Consider the following 17,382-nt stretch of genomic DNA (forward strand, 5'->3'; position numbering starts at 1 on the left):
ATGTGGTAAACAACTATATTATGTACTATTAGATAGAAATCAGTGTTTTTTCCAGAAGGCGTGGTCAAGCTCCCCTGTGTCTGATCTAAATCCCCCTTAATCACAATCCCAAGCGATGTCACCCAAACAGAGAGTATTGATAGTGACATTCCACATAATGATTAGTGCCCATAGTGTAACATCACTGACTTTGCTTCCAGATTTTAAGACTGTGTCTGCACTTATATAAATGAAGCGTGAATGATCACTGTAAGATTCTAATAATTTGGTGTATAATGGTATAAACATTTTTTACACAGAAAAGAGGGAAAACAGGAGACTGTTTCTAATTTAATATTTGATCCACACTTTAAACTTTATGTGTTAATACCTTGATAACCTTAATTTGCTTAATTTGATTTGCATAATTTACTGTGGTTTCCCTCTAAATCAGAACCAAATCCCTCTAAATTTTAAAGAGGGGGGGGGGGAGGGACATTCCTCCTTTGTTAGAGAAACCTGAAGAAAACCCTGAGAAAATGTATGACTGCATCATACACAGGCATTGTATGGTGTGTATGTAGCTGATAGATCTGCAAGATAAAAGACCAGATTACCAGACAGCAAACTGAATTACCTGCAAGCAAACTCAGCAACTAGTAATGTGAGTATACAAAACAACCAGAGTGCACAGAGGACTACCAGATGCATGTAGCAGGTCAGACTACCAGCTGGCACAATGTACTACCAGAAAGCACAGTGGACTAAGAGATAACATACTAGCTGGTCACTGTAGATCGCCCACAGGACTACCAGATAGTCAGTGAGACCACTACCTTCATGTGGCACACTGGACCAGCAGAAAGCATACCAAACTTTGTAGTAGCATGCTGAAAATTGGACCACCAAGGATAAGATAGACTGATGAAAGGCACACTGGAGACATATACTTATACATGGAACAACTAGAGCTTATACATGGAACAACTAGATGGCAAACTTACCGACTCGACTAACACACAGTGGACCTAAACCACCAGACTACAGACTACTCAGCTTGAATAATATCATACACAGGATTTCAAAATGAGTCTGTCAAATTCCGTACTGGATTATCACATGAGTTTTGGTGACAGCAGACAAAACTGCCTGATTGGAGACAATACATTCACCAACGATACAGATTGTTTCATTGATTGAAAATAATGTTTGATACATCGATCACAATGGTGTTACTTTTCATAATTTGATGTACTGGTACATGTGTACCGGTATGCACACATAGCCTGGTCTCATGTGCAGGTGGGAAAGCTTGCTTTGCAATTTCCTTACTTGAATTCATGATGCACATGCTTTATCCATGAACTGTGGGAGCTCAGGCTGATGACTGCACACACTAGCTATGAACAAGTTCAATCCCAAGCCCATATTCTTCATTTGTGGAACATCATATTACAGTTGTACATGTTTTTCATAAACATTATGTTACACAAGCTTTCAGTGCAGTTTTAAATGATCATTGCAAAGAAAGTAATTGTAAATGAAGCTTTTGCAATGTTGCAATTAGTTTGTTGCCTGCCCTCTTGTTAATGTTCTGTGTCTATACCGGTAGTATTGATGAGGTCCTCTACATAACCTCAAAACATCATCAATAGTGTGGTTAGAGAATCATCGTCCATAGTAGAGGCTAGAAATAGTGATGTTGTCATCCCTTATTGAATGTCGCATAAACTTACCTGATTTGACTTTTAAACTCAAATATGATCTGATAATGTCTGATCACAGAATGGTGCTGGCTGGGGCACACAGCTGGTGATGTGCGGCCAGTGGAGATTTGACACATACAATCTTGAAGCACAACAGATTTACACTGTTACAGTCGGAGTGTCAATAGAACTATTATGATGCTGCGTCAACTGACTGTAACTTTCTACTGTTTACTTATGATTCACCCACCTTCATATACAGAAGTAAACATTCATTCCCACTGCTGCCCTCCAGAATGGTCCGGAATGTTCCTGCCTACGTGTGCCAAGTTTCAACATTTCATCCCACGTTTTCTGTACACAGAGCCAAAATTGTCATGGAAAATAATGGGTGGTAAACTGAAAAAAGGCAACAAAGTTTCAAAGTGTAACCCTTTTGTTTCCATGGTTTGGCCCAATGACATTGTCTTTAATGGAGAATTTGGAACTGTACACTGGGATATGGGGGTGACAGAATCTAATGCTTTTCTCCTCAAGAGTGATGTGGCATTTTGCTTTTAATCAAACTTTGTACAAATGTGTTACTGATTTACCTTCAAGTTTACATCTCTTCATATGATTAGGAAACAGAAGTCGATTTGTTTTCATTTTCCACTTTTTTAAACCAAAATGAAATTTCATAAATCGATGGCTTTATGCTTTTTGAACAGTCATCAGTTTAGCTGGCTCTTTGTTTATCCATGAGTTCATTGGGTTATGATGTTGTTATTGTATTTGTATGTAAATACACTGGACACTACGACAACTGTAAATTTCTCATCGCACCACTTTTCACAGTATTCCCATCAACCTTTTGACTCTCAAGGCTCACATGATTGTTGACTCAGTTGCACTTTATAATCTAATTGAGAAAACAGCTACACTTTAAGCAACTCAACTACGTTTGCAGATAGATTACACTGTTTTGATGTGGAAGATTATTTCACCTTCGTTTAAAGCAAACAGATTGATACAAAGTTTCACTGACAAGATCTGGTTACGCGCATTGGGAAAGCCTAGTATTGAACAAACAAAACAATATTGACAGCATAGCTGGCAGCTCCAGTAGTACAGTTTCGTTTCTGGGTAATTGGGTTATATTCAGTGACAGCTTAGTATGCATTGCTATGGTCTAATGTGGTAGTTGAGTGTTTTTGCTTGCACTGAACTGTTACTTTTCTTATTAAAAGGTAGTATGTGTCTCGAAAGTGAAAGACTTCAACTTTTGCTCAAACTTTCCTCAATGAAACTTTCCACCATACTCTAACCAAATCAACAATAAAAATTGGGGTCACTGTGCAAAGTTTGGAACTTGCGAAACAAATTGCTCGATATTTTGCAATATTTGAAATTCAAAATGGCTGCCATCCCTGTGTTAACTCTATGGGGAAAATTAAATATTTGATTTTCAAAAAGCTAAGATGGTGTAAACTTTTTTCTTTCTCCAAGACCTTTAAAATGAGCCCTCACAAGTGGTAAATCAGAAAAGAATTGTGAAAATTTGAGAGTCCGAATATCTGTCCCCGAGGAACGTTCTACCGTAAAATCTAAGTAATTCCCATAATATTGTACAACCTAAAATTTGACAAGATAGCTGAAAAGATTCACTCTGCAGCTGTCTGTTGTTGACTGTTGTTGTTATTGTTTGGATGAAGGCTAAAGGTCGTTGACCCCTACATGAACCCAAACATGAACTTTCTTTGATGCGGCCAAACACAGCTGAGAACTATGGTCAGTAGTATCGGTGCAAATATTTGATTTTTGTGAACTGAATATCTTCTTCAAATTTATTCAATTGATATGACTGCAGTCTTAACAAATTTACATTTAGCATTTGCAGTTTGTAGGATGATAGGAGAAGATATCAGTAAGGCAAAAAAAGACGCACTGACAAAAATTTTACAAACTGATGGAAAACCAGCTCACCACATGAACAAAGTGACTTTCATTATGCTGTAATACACATCTTGTAAAGCCAAGTACTGTAACGCAATACTTTCTTGAAACTATGTCCAATGATAGGATTTGCCTAAGACTTGGAAGCCAATAAAGGCTTGGTAACTGTGGCTTGTGACAATAATTTAAAACTTTGGTGATATACCATCTTAATGGTTAAGCCCGGCTATAAAGGTCACCACAGAAGGTCATTGTACAAGAACAGATGTTGAGCTGTTTAACAATTAACGCTGTTGAGCAATATCGTGTATCAAATGAACTTGGTCATCAATCATCAACAGTAATTGGAGTATCAGTCTACAAATACATCAGGGCGCCCTTTCATTACCCGTTCACCTTCATGTCGAAAAGTATCCAGAAGTTTGAAATGTACAACATGCAGGTATTCACACAGAAGATGATCCACCTCTATACTCTAGGGTAACAGTAAATAGACGTTTGTGTTTGTTTGATATCATCTAATGGGTTTTCTTACAGTGTTGGACAAAGAGCTGACAATTAATATCAGCCATTATATTTGCACAGTTTATGTTACATTCGCAAAGTTTCAATTTTCAGGCCGTGTTGTCAGATATATTGTTAAATAGTGCTCGTGTTAATAAGCGGAAAGTGCTGTGGTTTGAGTTGAAACAACATGCCTATGCCTTGGGGATTGTATCACAATATTTTTTTGACAAGTCAATATTGTTTCTGCAAGTGGCTTCTGACTATGTATCTAGTGTTTGCCCTGGTGAACGCAAATATTTGACACACTGTGACCAACCCCCCCCCCCCCCATGTGAATGGACATTGTCATCATTTTAAGTTATTTGTAACAACTTCAGTATCAAAACTTGTCACAAGCTAGTTATGCCAGTTCCAGTGATTGCGACATTCTCATTAATAAGGACCCTTTTATCAGAAAAGTAAACACGGCCTTTTATGACCTTCCAGGCAATTTAAAATCAAGTTTGTTGGGTGCCAGTAATTCAGAAAAAGAGTCTTCAAATAGCTTTTAGTCTTAACATTATCCTTGAAGTGTTCTGGGCATGGATAGTGATCATTGCCATCACATGTACTTAGCCTCTAATGGGATATTTTAAGGTGTAAATTATATAATACTACAAGGTTATTATCATGGCAGGTAATTTAATAGATGGTTCTGTTAGGAAAGCATGGACTTGGAGTACAAACGATGATATTGTGTTTAGCAGGGTGCACATTCAGACGTGTACAAATGTCAGTGTGAAATGTTTTGGTTCTTCTGTGACAAATAAAATGCAACAATTTTTACAGGTAGGACATTGAAAGTGATTGCCAGCCCAATAGAAACAGGTCTTTGCAAGTTATTTGGAGAGATGTAATGTATCGCTGTTTGTACAGTAAGCTTAGACCAGACGTGCCGCAAATCTGAGAGTATGTTAATATCTTAAAAGAGCAAATTGAAGGAATAAACTTCAGCAAAATCTGCCTTGTTTGATGGTGGTGTGATCGCCAAACCCACACCTGATGATCTAGTTACATGTAAACTACTTTGTAAGCCTGAGCACGACACAAATGAAAGCTTACATGGCAACGTTAATGACAAATGCAAAGCGACTTGCAAGCTTAGGGATATTCATGTAAGCTGGTAATTCTTTCTGGGTTCCATTGTTGTGTTTACCTTTCTAATATTATATGGTTACAAGACAATCTTACCGAGATTGTAAAGCCAGTTTGCTGGTAACTGTGTTTCCAAACTGTTGTAGAAATGTTGTTTACTGGGGACAAAAAACGAAAGGAAACAGGAAAAGGCACTGTTTCAGGCAACAATATATCCGGAAATTCTCTTCTTGTTTTGATCTGCACATTTGCGATAAATTGAATTTTGCCGTCATCGTGGGCGATATCTCTTGTTGTCTGTTCAGAAAACTGACATGTTTAGTACCAACACCATCAGAAGCTTTTGTCCACGTAGTAAGCCATAAGTTCATGTACAGTAGTGCTTCTGTGTTTCGATTGCTGAAATGGATCATTAATAGGGACATTCCCTTACGAAAAAGACTATAGAATTCTATAGAGTTCTGTAGATTATAGATATGCTATAGATATCTATAGAAGCTTTACAGAAGTTTATAGAGTTTTGGCTCCATTTTCGCTAGAATTCTATACAAAAACCTTTGAAACACAAGATTCAATAGAACTATTCTATAGAAAAGCACGATTCCGTAGAATTGTATACAAGTCTATTGAACATTTTTTATAAGGCATGGCTGTAACTTTTTATGACATTTTCATTGCCTTTGCTGTATGAAACAGAGTACAGATATTTTGTTATTTTAGTCTCTCTCAAGTGTGGTTGAAAAACATGGTATCAGAGTCGCCTAGAAGTAATTCACAGTTTACAACTTGTTATTTACAAAGAATTTGGATCCGGACCAGAACTTAGTTGTCAACAATACTGCTGGACATTAGACAAAGGCTGTGTTGACAGGTGTTGCATTGGGAGGAGAACTGAGGAAACTCTCAAAAGACAGGACAAAAACGCTGAACGACACAAGTTACAGCAAATTGGGGCTTTGAATTGCCATGTAATATAGAGCATTCTCAAAAACAAGTGTTCAAACAGATAGTACTTAGACTATGAAGTACCTTGTGTGTTCAAATGAAAGGCCACCTCAGTTCCACTGTATTGTGCATTAGTGTATGGTACATGTAAAGATTAATCGTGAAGTGAAGACTGAAAAAGACAAACATTCACAGTCGTGCGTTTGTTGAAATCAACAAGCTGTACAGACATAAAATGCATTATAACCCCTTTTCATTATGAATTCCAAATATTTCTTTAGCACATCGTATTGTGATGTGGTATTAGACATGCACACAAACTGACAGAGCCAGCACCGTTTTCAAGACTCGTCAATGTCACTCAATGACAAGCATTGACGATAAACAGATTCCAAACATTTTCCTCTTTTTACCCTACAAGTAGGTCCCTTCCTTTTCAAATTCCAACAGGTGGACATTGAACCTAGAATTACCTTCTGCTGACAAAGCGATTTGACAGAAAATCAATTCTAGTACGCTCACTTACTGCCTTTCCAATCTGTTTATTGTCAATGCTTGTCATTGATTGACATTGACAAGTCTTGGAAACGGTGCTGGCTCTGTCGGTTTGTGTGCATATCTAATTCATACTGTCTGGCATGTAATTTATTGACCGTAATGCTTCATAAAGATTGCTATTGATCTTTGCAAGTACCTGTACTGCCCACGTGCATCTGACTTGATGTCTGAAAGGATCCACTCCATACAAATACATGTGTATTGATGCAACTGCCAAAAGCACAGTACGATGTACATGTGGTGACAGTTGATACGGGATTAACAAGCAATATTAAGGACACAAAGACGGAAAGAAAAAATGGTTCTTAACAATATCTGGCCCTGGCTGGGGATTTCCTAGAACATGGATATATGCAGTTACATGCCTGCTGGCTCTGATAAGCTCTTGTGAAACACCATGTGCAGCAAGGTTTCCTTGAAAGCTCAATTAGCTGTGTAATATTTGTTGTATTTTCTATCACTTTTGTTGTGTTGGTAAAATATTGTTTGTACTATTGTCAAAATACCTGGTATTCAACCAGTAAAGATAGCTTACCTACATACATACTGTTCACATCCAGTGTTGTAGTTGGCAACTTGCATGTAATTCCACTGTGGACCAGATTCATCTGTCAACAAGTACATTGTGTGTATTTGCAAAGGGACCGCTTTGTCTTTTGTTACGCGCTATCGGGAGAAGATGAAATTCTCGGTGTTCTGGAACAGTATGAGGAAAACTTGTTATCAAAAGTTTCAGCTACTGTCCCTGTACGTGGCAAAACATAGACTTGACTTCCTGAGTTTACAATTCCGGAGATGCAAGATTTTACTTTCACTTCCCAATACATGTGTAAATCTCAAATGCAGTGTCACAGGAAAAACATGTCAAGGGCTCCTTGTCCTCTCTCAGGCCATGATTTCACCGCCTTGCTAAGAAATCTCTGAGTGAATGCTTGCCAAAGTCGTGTGCCATTGGCTCATGGTTGTTGGAAGATCCATCATGTAGCACAGCACAGGCTAATTATGTACATGCAGCACCTACCTGTGATTCTGTGTTAAACTGGTGGTGGTGCAATCGCCAATGATGAACAACAAATGCAATATTAGGGGAAGTACATGTACACAGTCTGCTGAAAATGACATGGGACCAGAATAACTTGTTGACGTTTAATCATGAAAATTTGAATTTTTAGATTTACATGTATATAGTAGAGTGGTGTTTTGACAAGGGAAGTTTTTAAATGAACAAAATGTAAGAAAACAAGTCGCAAGTGTAACACCAGTGCCAAAATAATATGTAATAATTTACCTAAGTTTGTAAAAAAATTTTTCAGTTTCTAGTTCATCTTCAGCAGATGTGGCTACATGCCTACCAGGACTTGTTAAAATCTATATTTATGTAAATGACTTCAAAGAATTTCACACCAAAATAGTCGCTCAAGGTTCTCTGATGTTGCCATGATATGGGGAAAACAGACGACTTTAATGAAATAAGTGTGGCAGTGCTTTGGAGATGGGGAAAGCCGAATGTAACAAATATATTTTCTTATTAAATTATTAAAATAATCATCTTATCAAAATATGAAGTATTTGCCTTGCCAACAAGATACATTTTGTTCAATATATTGTGTTATTGTTGACAAATGAGTTCTGAGCCAATACTATAATTCTCTCATCAATAATAATATTGGACAATACTAATAATCGTAATTAAAGCTATGTTGACAAGAGGAGCATTTGGACATGATGTCAGGAGTAGAGCAAGAAACTTCATTGTACAGACACTGAGACAAGTCAAGATAGTATGCACCTAGAAAGTGAAAGACTTGAACTTTAAAATAAAACTTTCGACTATTCTCTTACCAAATCAACAATAAAAATCAGGGGTTACTGTGCAAAATTTGGAACTAGCGAAAAAAATTGCTCATTATTTTGCAATATTTGAAATTCAAAATGGCTGCCATGCATCCCTGTGTTAACTCTATAGAGAAAAATTAGATATTGAATCTTTGAAAAACTTAGAGGGTGAAAGTTTTTCTTGCTCCAAGAGCTTTAAAATGAGCCCCCAAAAGTTGTAGATCAGAAAAAATATGTGGAAATTTAAGAGCCCGAATATCTGTATCTGCCTTAAAGTACAGAAAGATATATCAAAAGTCTGAGAAAATGGTGCTGTATGTAAATCAGATGGATTGAATGAAACTCAGTTGCATGAAATCTTTCTTATTTTCCCCCCACAATACACAGGATGAGATCAACGAGATTCCCTTCTTTGACATTGAATTACCGCGGGAACTTGCCATGAAGATATTTGAAAACCTCAACATGCAAGACCTGCTGAGTTGTGCCCAGGTATGGATTACTCATCAATGATCTTGTCACTTGATATCAAGGCTAACTGAAGCACTGACAGAGTCAATATTGACATTGAAGAGAGCAGACTGCCATGTGGTTAGTTTTCTGTGGGATGTTGATGGGTGTCTGTGACAGGACATTTTAAATACGCCTTATCCATGGCTATCAGTTTCATTATCACAAAAGATTCCCAATTAGTTTGATATTTACAAGTTAATCAGTTGTATTTTAAAACGCCTTCTGCAAACGAGAGCAATATTTTGTGTGTGTATTTCCTGCTGTGTATATGTGGATTTAGCCCTCTTATGACCTTTATACATGTATAGGTATTAACAAACACCTGTGAATGTACATTTTTTGTGTATACACATCTCTTGTATACACTTACATGCCAGTGTGTGTGTGTACAATTTTTGTACATGCATACTAGGTGTACTGTACAGTACTAACACCTGTGAATGTACATTTTTGTGTACACATCTCTCATATACACTTGCATGCCAGTATGTGTGAATACAATTTTTGTACATGCATATTAGGTGTACTGTACAGTGACCTATGATCTGGTTGATTTCATTACATATGGTATCATGCGTCCTAATTACAGGTATGGCATAAATGAAATCAGTCAGACCAGGTAACAGACATTAAGCAATAAAGCACACCCAGTGATGGTATACCACAAGATTTTGACCAGTACATGACATATATGCAGGAGCGATAGTGAGTGCATATATGAAGTGAACTGGTCAAAACCGAGTGGTATACTGTCGCTGGGTGTGATTTATTGCTATTATATCATAACAGTATATTGAAATTCTGGTGTGGAACGTCAAAAACGGATTTTTGTTCACAAGCTGAGAGCTCGCACGTATACCAGGGGTGGTATACCGCCAATATACATGTACCATGGTTCTTTTTGTGTCTCGGCCAATCAGATCACTGTATCTGCACCATCAATATACTGGTATGATATAATTTACAATATAACAATTATTTGTCATCGAATCCTTATGGATATGAAGCACTTCATGAGAGTTCATACTACGGAAGAATGACGAATGTTATATTTCCCAAATTTGTAGAAAGATACATTATACTAAGAATAGTTGTTATAGACAGCCTGTCTGTGGAGTACGTCATCACAGAATACTCGTATTTGCCATCGTTTATTCATGTGACTGATACAAGGTTGTTCAAAAATACCACAAACGATGCATGAGGACATCAGTGCAGCATATTGCTCAACTCAAAGCAGTGGATGAATCACAGTGTTAAAGTCCTGGTGCATCCTTTGTGGTATCTTCATAATGACCTCATTACTATACATCTTACTTTCATGACTGGGACGTCAAATGGGCAAGTAGTGACTGCTTTTGTGCAATGTTGGCAGTTTCTCTTCTGATTTATGGCGCGAGAGTGGAGTAATATTCTCGGCATACTTCTGACAGCCTGTTCTCCTACACATATAGAGTACGAGACGCAAATTCTAGCATTCATCGAATGCATACCTTGAAACCTCCAAAAAGTTAATGTGCAGAGGCTTCATAAATAAAATGCTATATACTGGGAGTGCCTGGAAACTTCCAATGTTACACAATGCACTGTCTGTATGCCTTTTTGGCGCACATAGCAATCTTTTGTTCTTGAGCGTAGCGGTATGATAACATTCTTTTTCACTGGCCATGTAGCAACATTGTTATAACTTGAGTATCATTTGTGATTTTCTTTTCAGGTCAGCAGTAGTTGGAGAAGCTTAGCTGATGACGATATTCTGTGGTGTAGAATTTGTCATGGTCTTGGATACCACGCTGATATGCATCCCAGCGAAACAAGAAATTGGAAGAAAATAGTTCAAGATTGCCTTAGTGAGGACCAAACATTACGGGCGAATTGGAAGGTGTGATTGCTTGTCTTATATCATCGTGTTTGGGATCTGTGTAGGTCACTAGGAGGTCAGAGTTCGAAAGGTCACCATGATGATTGCAAAGTGAACATTGTACAGTAGATACTGCCTTGGGTAATGTTGAAGTTTGCCTGTTTTGATGCTGTTGATAGTATATTTCATCTGTGATGCAAGGTAGAATCAGCCCGTATCAGATTATACAGTTCCAAAGCAAGTGTACCGTGCCTTCAAACCTCTTTCTTGATGCAACATTTGCTACTTGTTACTGTATAACAATGATATTGCTGGAACCCAATATGGGGAAATGAGAATGACAGGCTGTAAACTGCCTCTCATTCATTCTGCTGATTTCTATTCTCACTAAACATTGTCACCTGCCCTCTTTACTTCCCTCTCTCTCCCTCCTCTCCTTTCCCCCTCCCTCTCCACCTCTTCCTGCTCTCCGTTGACAATAGAGGTATACCACGGCAAAGAAAGCACTGTTCAGGATGTTCCCACTGTGTTCTGTGTGGCTGGTAAAACTGCTCTAAAAGTTGGCAAACAGATTTTTATCTGTATCTGTGATTTCAAAAACACTTAGTATTTTATTTGGCGGTATGTTTTCTGACACCATAATTTCTTGGGGAATTCAGCATGAGATGTGAGTGCGTGTGTTTTTCTTTGTCTCTGTCTGTGGTACCTGTAACCTTGACAGTAGATATAGGTCTGTATTCAGCTACCATATAGAGTAGACAATTTACTTATTTCTGTCTTCTTGAGCGCACAGCCCAATCAATTACTGTCTGATTAAAAAAACAAACTGTTGATAATTTGTTATTAAACTTTCATGAACATTGTATCTCACCGATACCTGGATCTTATCAAAGTTACAAAATACATGAAGCTACTGAGTTGAAAGTGTCACAAATTGCAGGTGCCTTGATACTGAATCTAGGTAAATGTAGTCTTGCATCTCACAGGTGTGGATAAATATCAGTGAATGTCACATGCCCTGTGTAATTTTGCTGCCTAGAAATTCCTCACATGGATTTAGAATTTGGAAAAAAAAAATTCTTGAATTGTTTGCTCACTTGTCGGCACAGATTCCTAAGATAAAGCGTTTACATATCATGTTAAAGTTTCATAGAAATGGGTGGGAAACCACAAGCCAGCAGTTTTAGCATATGTTCTGGATCTCTCTGTAATTCAAAGTACCCTGTTTCAAGGCAGTTTGTGTCTTGAAATTGAAAGACTTGAACTTTCGCCCTAACTTTCCTTACACCATTAACCCAAAATAAAATTCAAGGGTCACTGTGTAAACTTTTATACAAGAGAAACAAACTACCACATACCCACTATTTCTTAACACTTGAAATTAAAAAAGGCCGCCATCCCAGTGTTATTACTCCATGGGGGAAAATAAAATTTTCGATTTTCGCAAAAATAAGCCGCTGAAAACTTCTTTTACTTCATGAGCTCCAAAATGAGCCCCAACAAAATTTAATATAAAAGTGAGTGCGAATATCCATCCCTAAAGACACATTCTCCCATAATGTGACTGTAGGGATGTAACAGTAATGGTATATTTGCTGGCGTTGTGAAATGAATGTGAAAAATACCCTTTTCCCTCATTTATTTTACTCTGCAGCAAATTTATGAAATTTTTTTTTATCAATATTCTTTGCAAAGACACATTGTGAATTTTGTTCTTTTCTCATCATGTGATGACAAAAAGATTTGTACACATATTTAGAGCAAGTCTCATAAAGCACACATTAATATTAAAGATGACATCAGCGTCAAGAGGATAGCCACCCACTCTGTACATTTACTGGGATTAATTTCTCTTTGGATACAGAGTTATGTTTCCTCATTGATGTAACTGATTAACCAACCATTCTTTCCCTCACATGCGCTTTTTATCGCAGGAACAGTGATGTTTTAAAGTGAATTGAACCATGGCCTCATGAAATACCGTACATATTGAAGTATTTTGAGGTGATTTGTAGTATTGGATATTTTTCCAATCACCATGAATAGCCTAGAACACCTAGAAAGTGAAAGACTTAAACATTTGCTCAGATTTTCCTAAATGAAACTTTCAACCATTCTCTTACCAAATAAAAAAACAAAAAACAAAAAAAAAACAGGCAAAGTTTGTAACTAGTGATACAAATTACTCAACGTTTTGCTACCGGTATATTTGAAATTCAAAATGACTGTCATCCCTGAGATAACTCTATAGAGTAAAATAAAATTCCTGATTTTCAAAAAACTAAGCCAGTGAAAGTTTTTCTTTCTCCGAGAAGCTTTAAAATGAACCCCCACAAGTGGTAGATCAGAAAAGAATTGTAGATATTGGAGAGTCTGAATATCTGTCCCCGAGGCGCGTTCTACCTTAACCCTTTCACCACCTTGGTTTGTCCCAAATCCATTGTTTTCTATGGTAAAGTTGGACCTGTACACAGGGAACTGGGGGTGAAAGGGTTAAAGTATCAATGGCTAAAAATCTTGGTACCCTGAAATGATAATGAAAATACCACAAAGCATGCAGAAGGACATTGGCACACTGTTTGATCAATGCAGAGCAGAGGACACTTTGCCATGGCTATGTTAGAGTGCGTAATTTGTGATACTTTCACAATAACAGCATCATTATTATACATCTTACAGTCATGCTTGGGATGTCTTATCATCTATCTCATGGCTAGTCCCTCACAAGGTCATGACAATTTCTCTTACAATCGCAAACACCACTATTGAGCAAGGTTGACAATGTTCAAAGAGAGCATGTGGCTAAAACCTGGCAACTGTCCAATGGCTCCATTGAAACTGTTGAAAGTTAAAAGCGCTGTGCTACCCACAAAATGCACTGTGCTCAGAGTCGTTAAAACGGTCAAAGTTACAAAACAGCTTTTCATACAGCGTTTGTTGTACACGCAAAATTTCCCATTGTTTTTAGATGGCAGATTTACATAATATGCAATAATGTTTGGTATTTGTCAAGAGACATTTAAATAAACATTTGCAATTATGAAATTTTGAAAACATCGGAAATCACGATGATATGGCAATGTATTGCAAAAGAAAAAAACTTTGAATGCTGATTAGAATATATGACACAGCATATCAGTGCGGTTATTGTCTAGTGCCATCAATGTTAACTATCCACACAAGTCTCAAATATACATTCTGATGTGTTAAATGTTTGAATATCCAAACAACCTTTCAAGCCTAAAAATTTCTAAAACCGTTGGGAATCACTGAAATACGTATACCACATCTCAACATGTTTTACGTCTTGGAATTTCTCTTTAGCGCCACAATAGTTGTCAGCTAAAAAAAACATGTCCTATATTAGTGAAAGCTTTCAGCTCTAATGATGATAATTGAAATTATAAGATAAACAACAGCAACAGTGCTGCTTCTGACAATAATTTTGATGATAATGATGATGATAATAACATTAATGATAAAAATATAACAACACACAATCAACAACAATTATTATGATAATAATAATAATAACAACAATGCATTATTATTATTATTATTATTATTATTATTATTATTATTATTACTACTACTATTATTACTACTACTACTGCTACAACAACAATTACAACAGAGACGTCATTGGCCATAGGAATAGTCAAAGGACCAGTGCCAGATCTAGTGACAGAATTACCATCTACACTGTTCAGCTGTTCAGATCCGTCCCATTTCTCATTGTTATATACATGTGTGCTGTAGAACCTTTATTGGATTATTGTTCCCTTTGCAAGTAGAGATGTTAATATCTATGACTAAATCAATGTTGACTTTTGTTTTGCGTTCCTGTCCAGTGTGTGCCGTAAATTATGTCGGATTCCAAAAGTAAAGATTCGCTGCAGATGTTAGTCGATAAAGAACAGTATTGTCTTTTGACAGCAGTGAACAATTGTCTCACTGCTATGAAACTGAGTCTCATTAATAATGATTTTGAAATACCTCTGTTTGCTTAATAGGATATCTGTATCATGAACAGACACTTGATTATTGAATACAAACTGTCATTAAGTTTATCGAGTATTACAGATTTTAAAGCTCACATATGAATGCATGCCAAAACAGGTTTCATTACGGGTTTCGATCAAGTTTAACTACTTGGTCATGAATAATTAGAAATTAATTACTATATTGGTTTTAAGTGATAAAGAAAATCACATGTTTCCTCCTGGCGAGGATGACGTTGTGTAACTTCGGTTGGCAAGACGTATGTTGTTGACTTTGTGCAGTCTGAATATGGGTCCATTGTGCCATCGTTGCATCGAAATTGCATTTGCTCAGCCTGCCTTGTGCTATTGACCTAATAGAAACATGCTATTCCGAGTGTTTTAGAAAAAATCTGACCCGGTCAAGTATTTTCAATTAATCTTGCCTCCAGACGGAATCACGACGTTACACTTCAAAAGTACACCCTCGAGGGAAATTTCAAGCCTTTGTCTCCTGTGTATTAGCAAGATCAACTGCTTTTAAAAATTCATATTGCTCCTCTGTCAAAATTTTTCTTCAACTGTCAAGGCCGACTATCCCAGTGGCATTGTAAAATTTCAGTGAATAAATTAGGGTCAACTTAGAGTTAACTACTTTTGCAGAAATGTCTTTTAGTTTAATCACAAAAAAGTATTTATTGTTGTGTGCCTTTACACTCATAAGATTTTTGAGTGTGTTTTGAGTATTTTGTCGTTGATTTATGTCTTTGTTAACAATTTCTCCTGATATATGGTCACACTTCAAGATAATTATGATGATTGACATAAAAAATGTCAACGTTTTGCATCCGTAGGTAGTATATTTTCTGTTCCTGATTTTACTGATATTTTACACAGGTATTTATAGTCTTTGACGTAGGAGCCAGTTTTGTTCCCAGTCAGCTTCAGCTTCTTCCTCAAATTCATCAATTTTTGATGTCTTTACCCCAGCAAGCTTTTGTCCCCACACGCTGAATACCGGCTAAATCTCAACCAAAGATGTACTCTGTTATCGTGAAGCTTTTCTTGAGTTTCATTGTCATTATGATGGTTATGAATGCGGTATTGTTTGGGTAGGTTTTGTCTGTCTTAATAATGAAAGTTGGACTGTGTAGATAAAACTTGTCTTCAGATAAGAAAACACTCGAATAATCACTTCAGGGGGCAGTTCTGACACCTGCTTAAGATAGGGCAAGAGAAGTGTGATAATTTTTCAAAGCAAACAGGTAACCAGAAAACCCTTCGTCATTTAGAATACGTGGGCATTGCAAATACAGGATGCCAATCTAGCTGCGCCACCGCCCGTGAATTGCAGATAAGCTGTCAAAACAAATTTGACCAAAACAAAGTTGCCCTACTTCTATATATCCGGCCAAATATTTTTCTTTTGTTTTTCTTGTCATGTTAAATTTGAATCATTGTCTTTCATACAAGAGGTGATAGTGGTTCTGAAGGGCATCTGCGTGTACCGATAACCTTAACAATAGCAATGATGCAACAGCTAGACTCTGTGTCAACAACGCAGACCAAATACTGAGCACGAATGCGCACGTTTTCGCAAAGTCATCATCAGTCCCTGAACTTTGGACAGACTTAATATTTCAATTGCGTAGCTGTGCACTCAGTATTAGTAGTGTATTGTGGTGAGTGCTCAATGCCTTCAACACTCGGCTATAGGAAAATCCACTGTGAATTGAGATACAGCCAAAGGAAACTTACCTATCATCCTATACTGAGTCTTGCAAAATGCATACTGCAAATGCTAACCATATACTGTAATAACATCTATTAAAATCAAAAGTTAAAGCATGAGGGACTTTAGACTTTTCTAGCTCACCTGAGGCAGTTTATGCAATCTACACACGAATTTTATGATCCGCAATTCATAATAATAATCTAAATCAGACATGCTAAAACCCACTAAATTTTCCTTGATAGTCAAATACAATTGGAGTCTGGCACACGTTGAGTTCACGCATTCAACAACATGGTAGGGCATTTTAAATGTAGACAGATACTTATGATACCATCCAAAAAGATGTTCATTATATTATAAAGTGATCATAACATACTGTAATTTACAATGATGCAGTGCCATATGGTCTTGCCTGCATTGACAAATTGAGTATTATATTTAGAACATCATAAATTTAGAGAAAACAGTGTTAATATAATCGTCCCCACCTTTTGATGAGGTGGTTGACTCTCTGCACGAACTGATCAATTCGATACGGCTTGGTCATTGTGACGTGCAGGGGATGCGTAAGTGTTTATAGATTACCAGCACGTACCAGCAATCAGTATCTTTTGTCTGGGGTTGTTGAAAATTCATGGTCACTTTATCCATTGTTTTCAAATGGTGAAATAACACACAAGGTTGGCTTCATTG

General features: G+C 37.0%; 1 protein-coding gene across 2 annotated transcripts in view; it reads left to right on the forward strand.

Annotated features, from left to right (window-relative positions):
* LOC139145391 (F-box/WD repeat-containing protein 8-like) overlaps positions 1 to 17,382 on the forward strand; it is a 115,900-nt gene that overhangs the window by 5,353 nt on the left and 93,165 nt on the right. For both annotated transcript variants that reach the window (XM_070716530.1, XM_070716529.1), the window contains exons 2-3: positions 8,988 to 9,092; positions 10,831 to 10,995. In XM_070716530.1, coding sequence (XP_070572631.1) covers positions 8,988 to 9,092; positions 10,831 to 10,995 — 270 coding nt within the window. The remainder of the gene's footprint in view (positions 1 to 8,987; positions 9,093 to 10,830; positions 10,996 to 17,382) is intronic.

This window comes from Ptychodera flava, chromosome 12, assembly GCF_041260155.1.
Source record: "Ptychodera flava strain L36383 chromosome 12, AS_Pfla_20210202, whole genome shotgun sequence".
In the NCBI taxonomy this organism is placed as follows: Eukaryota; Metazoa; Hemichordata; class Enteropneusta; family Ptychoderidae; genus Ptychodera; species Ptychodera flava.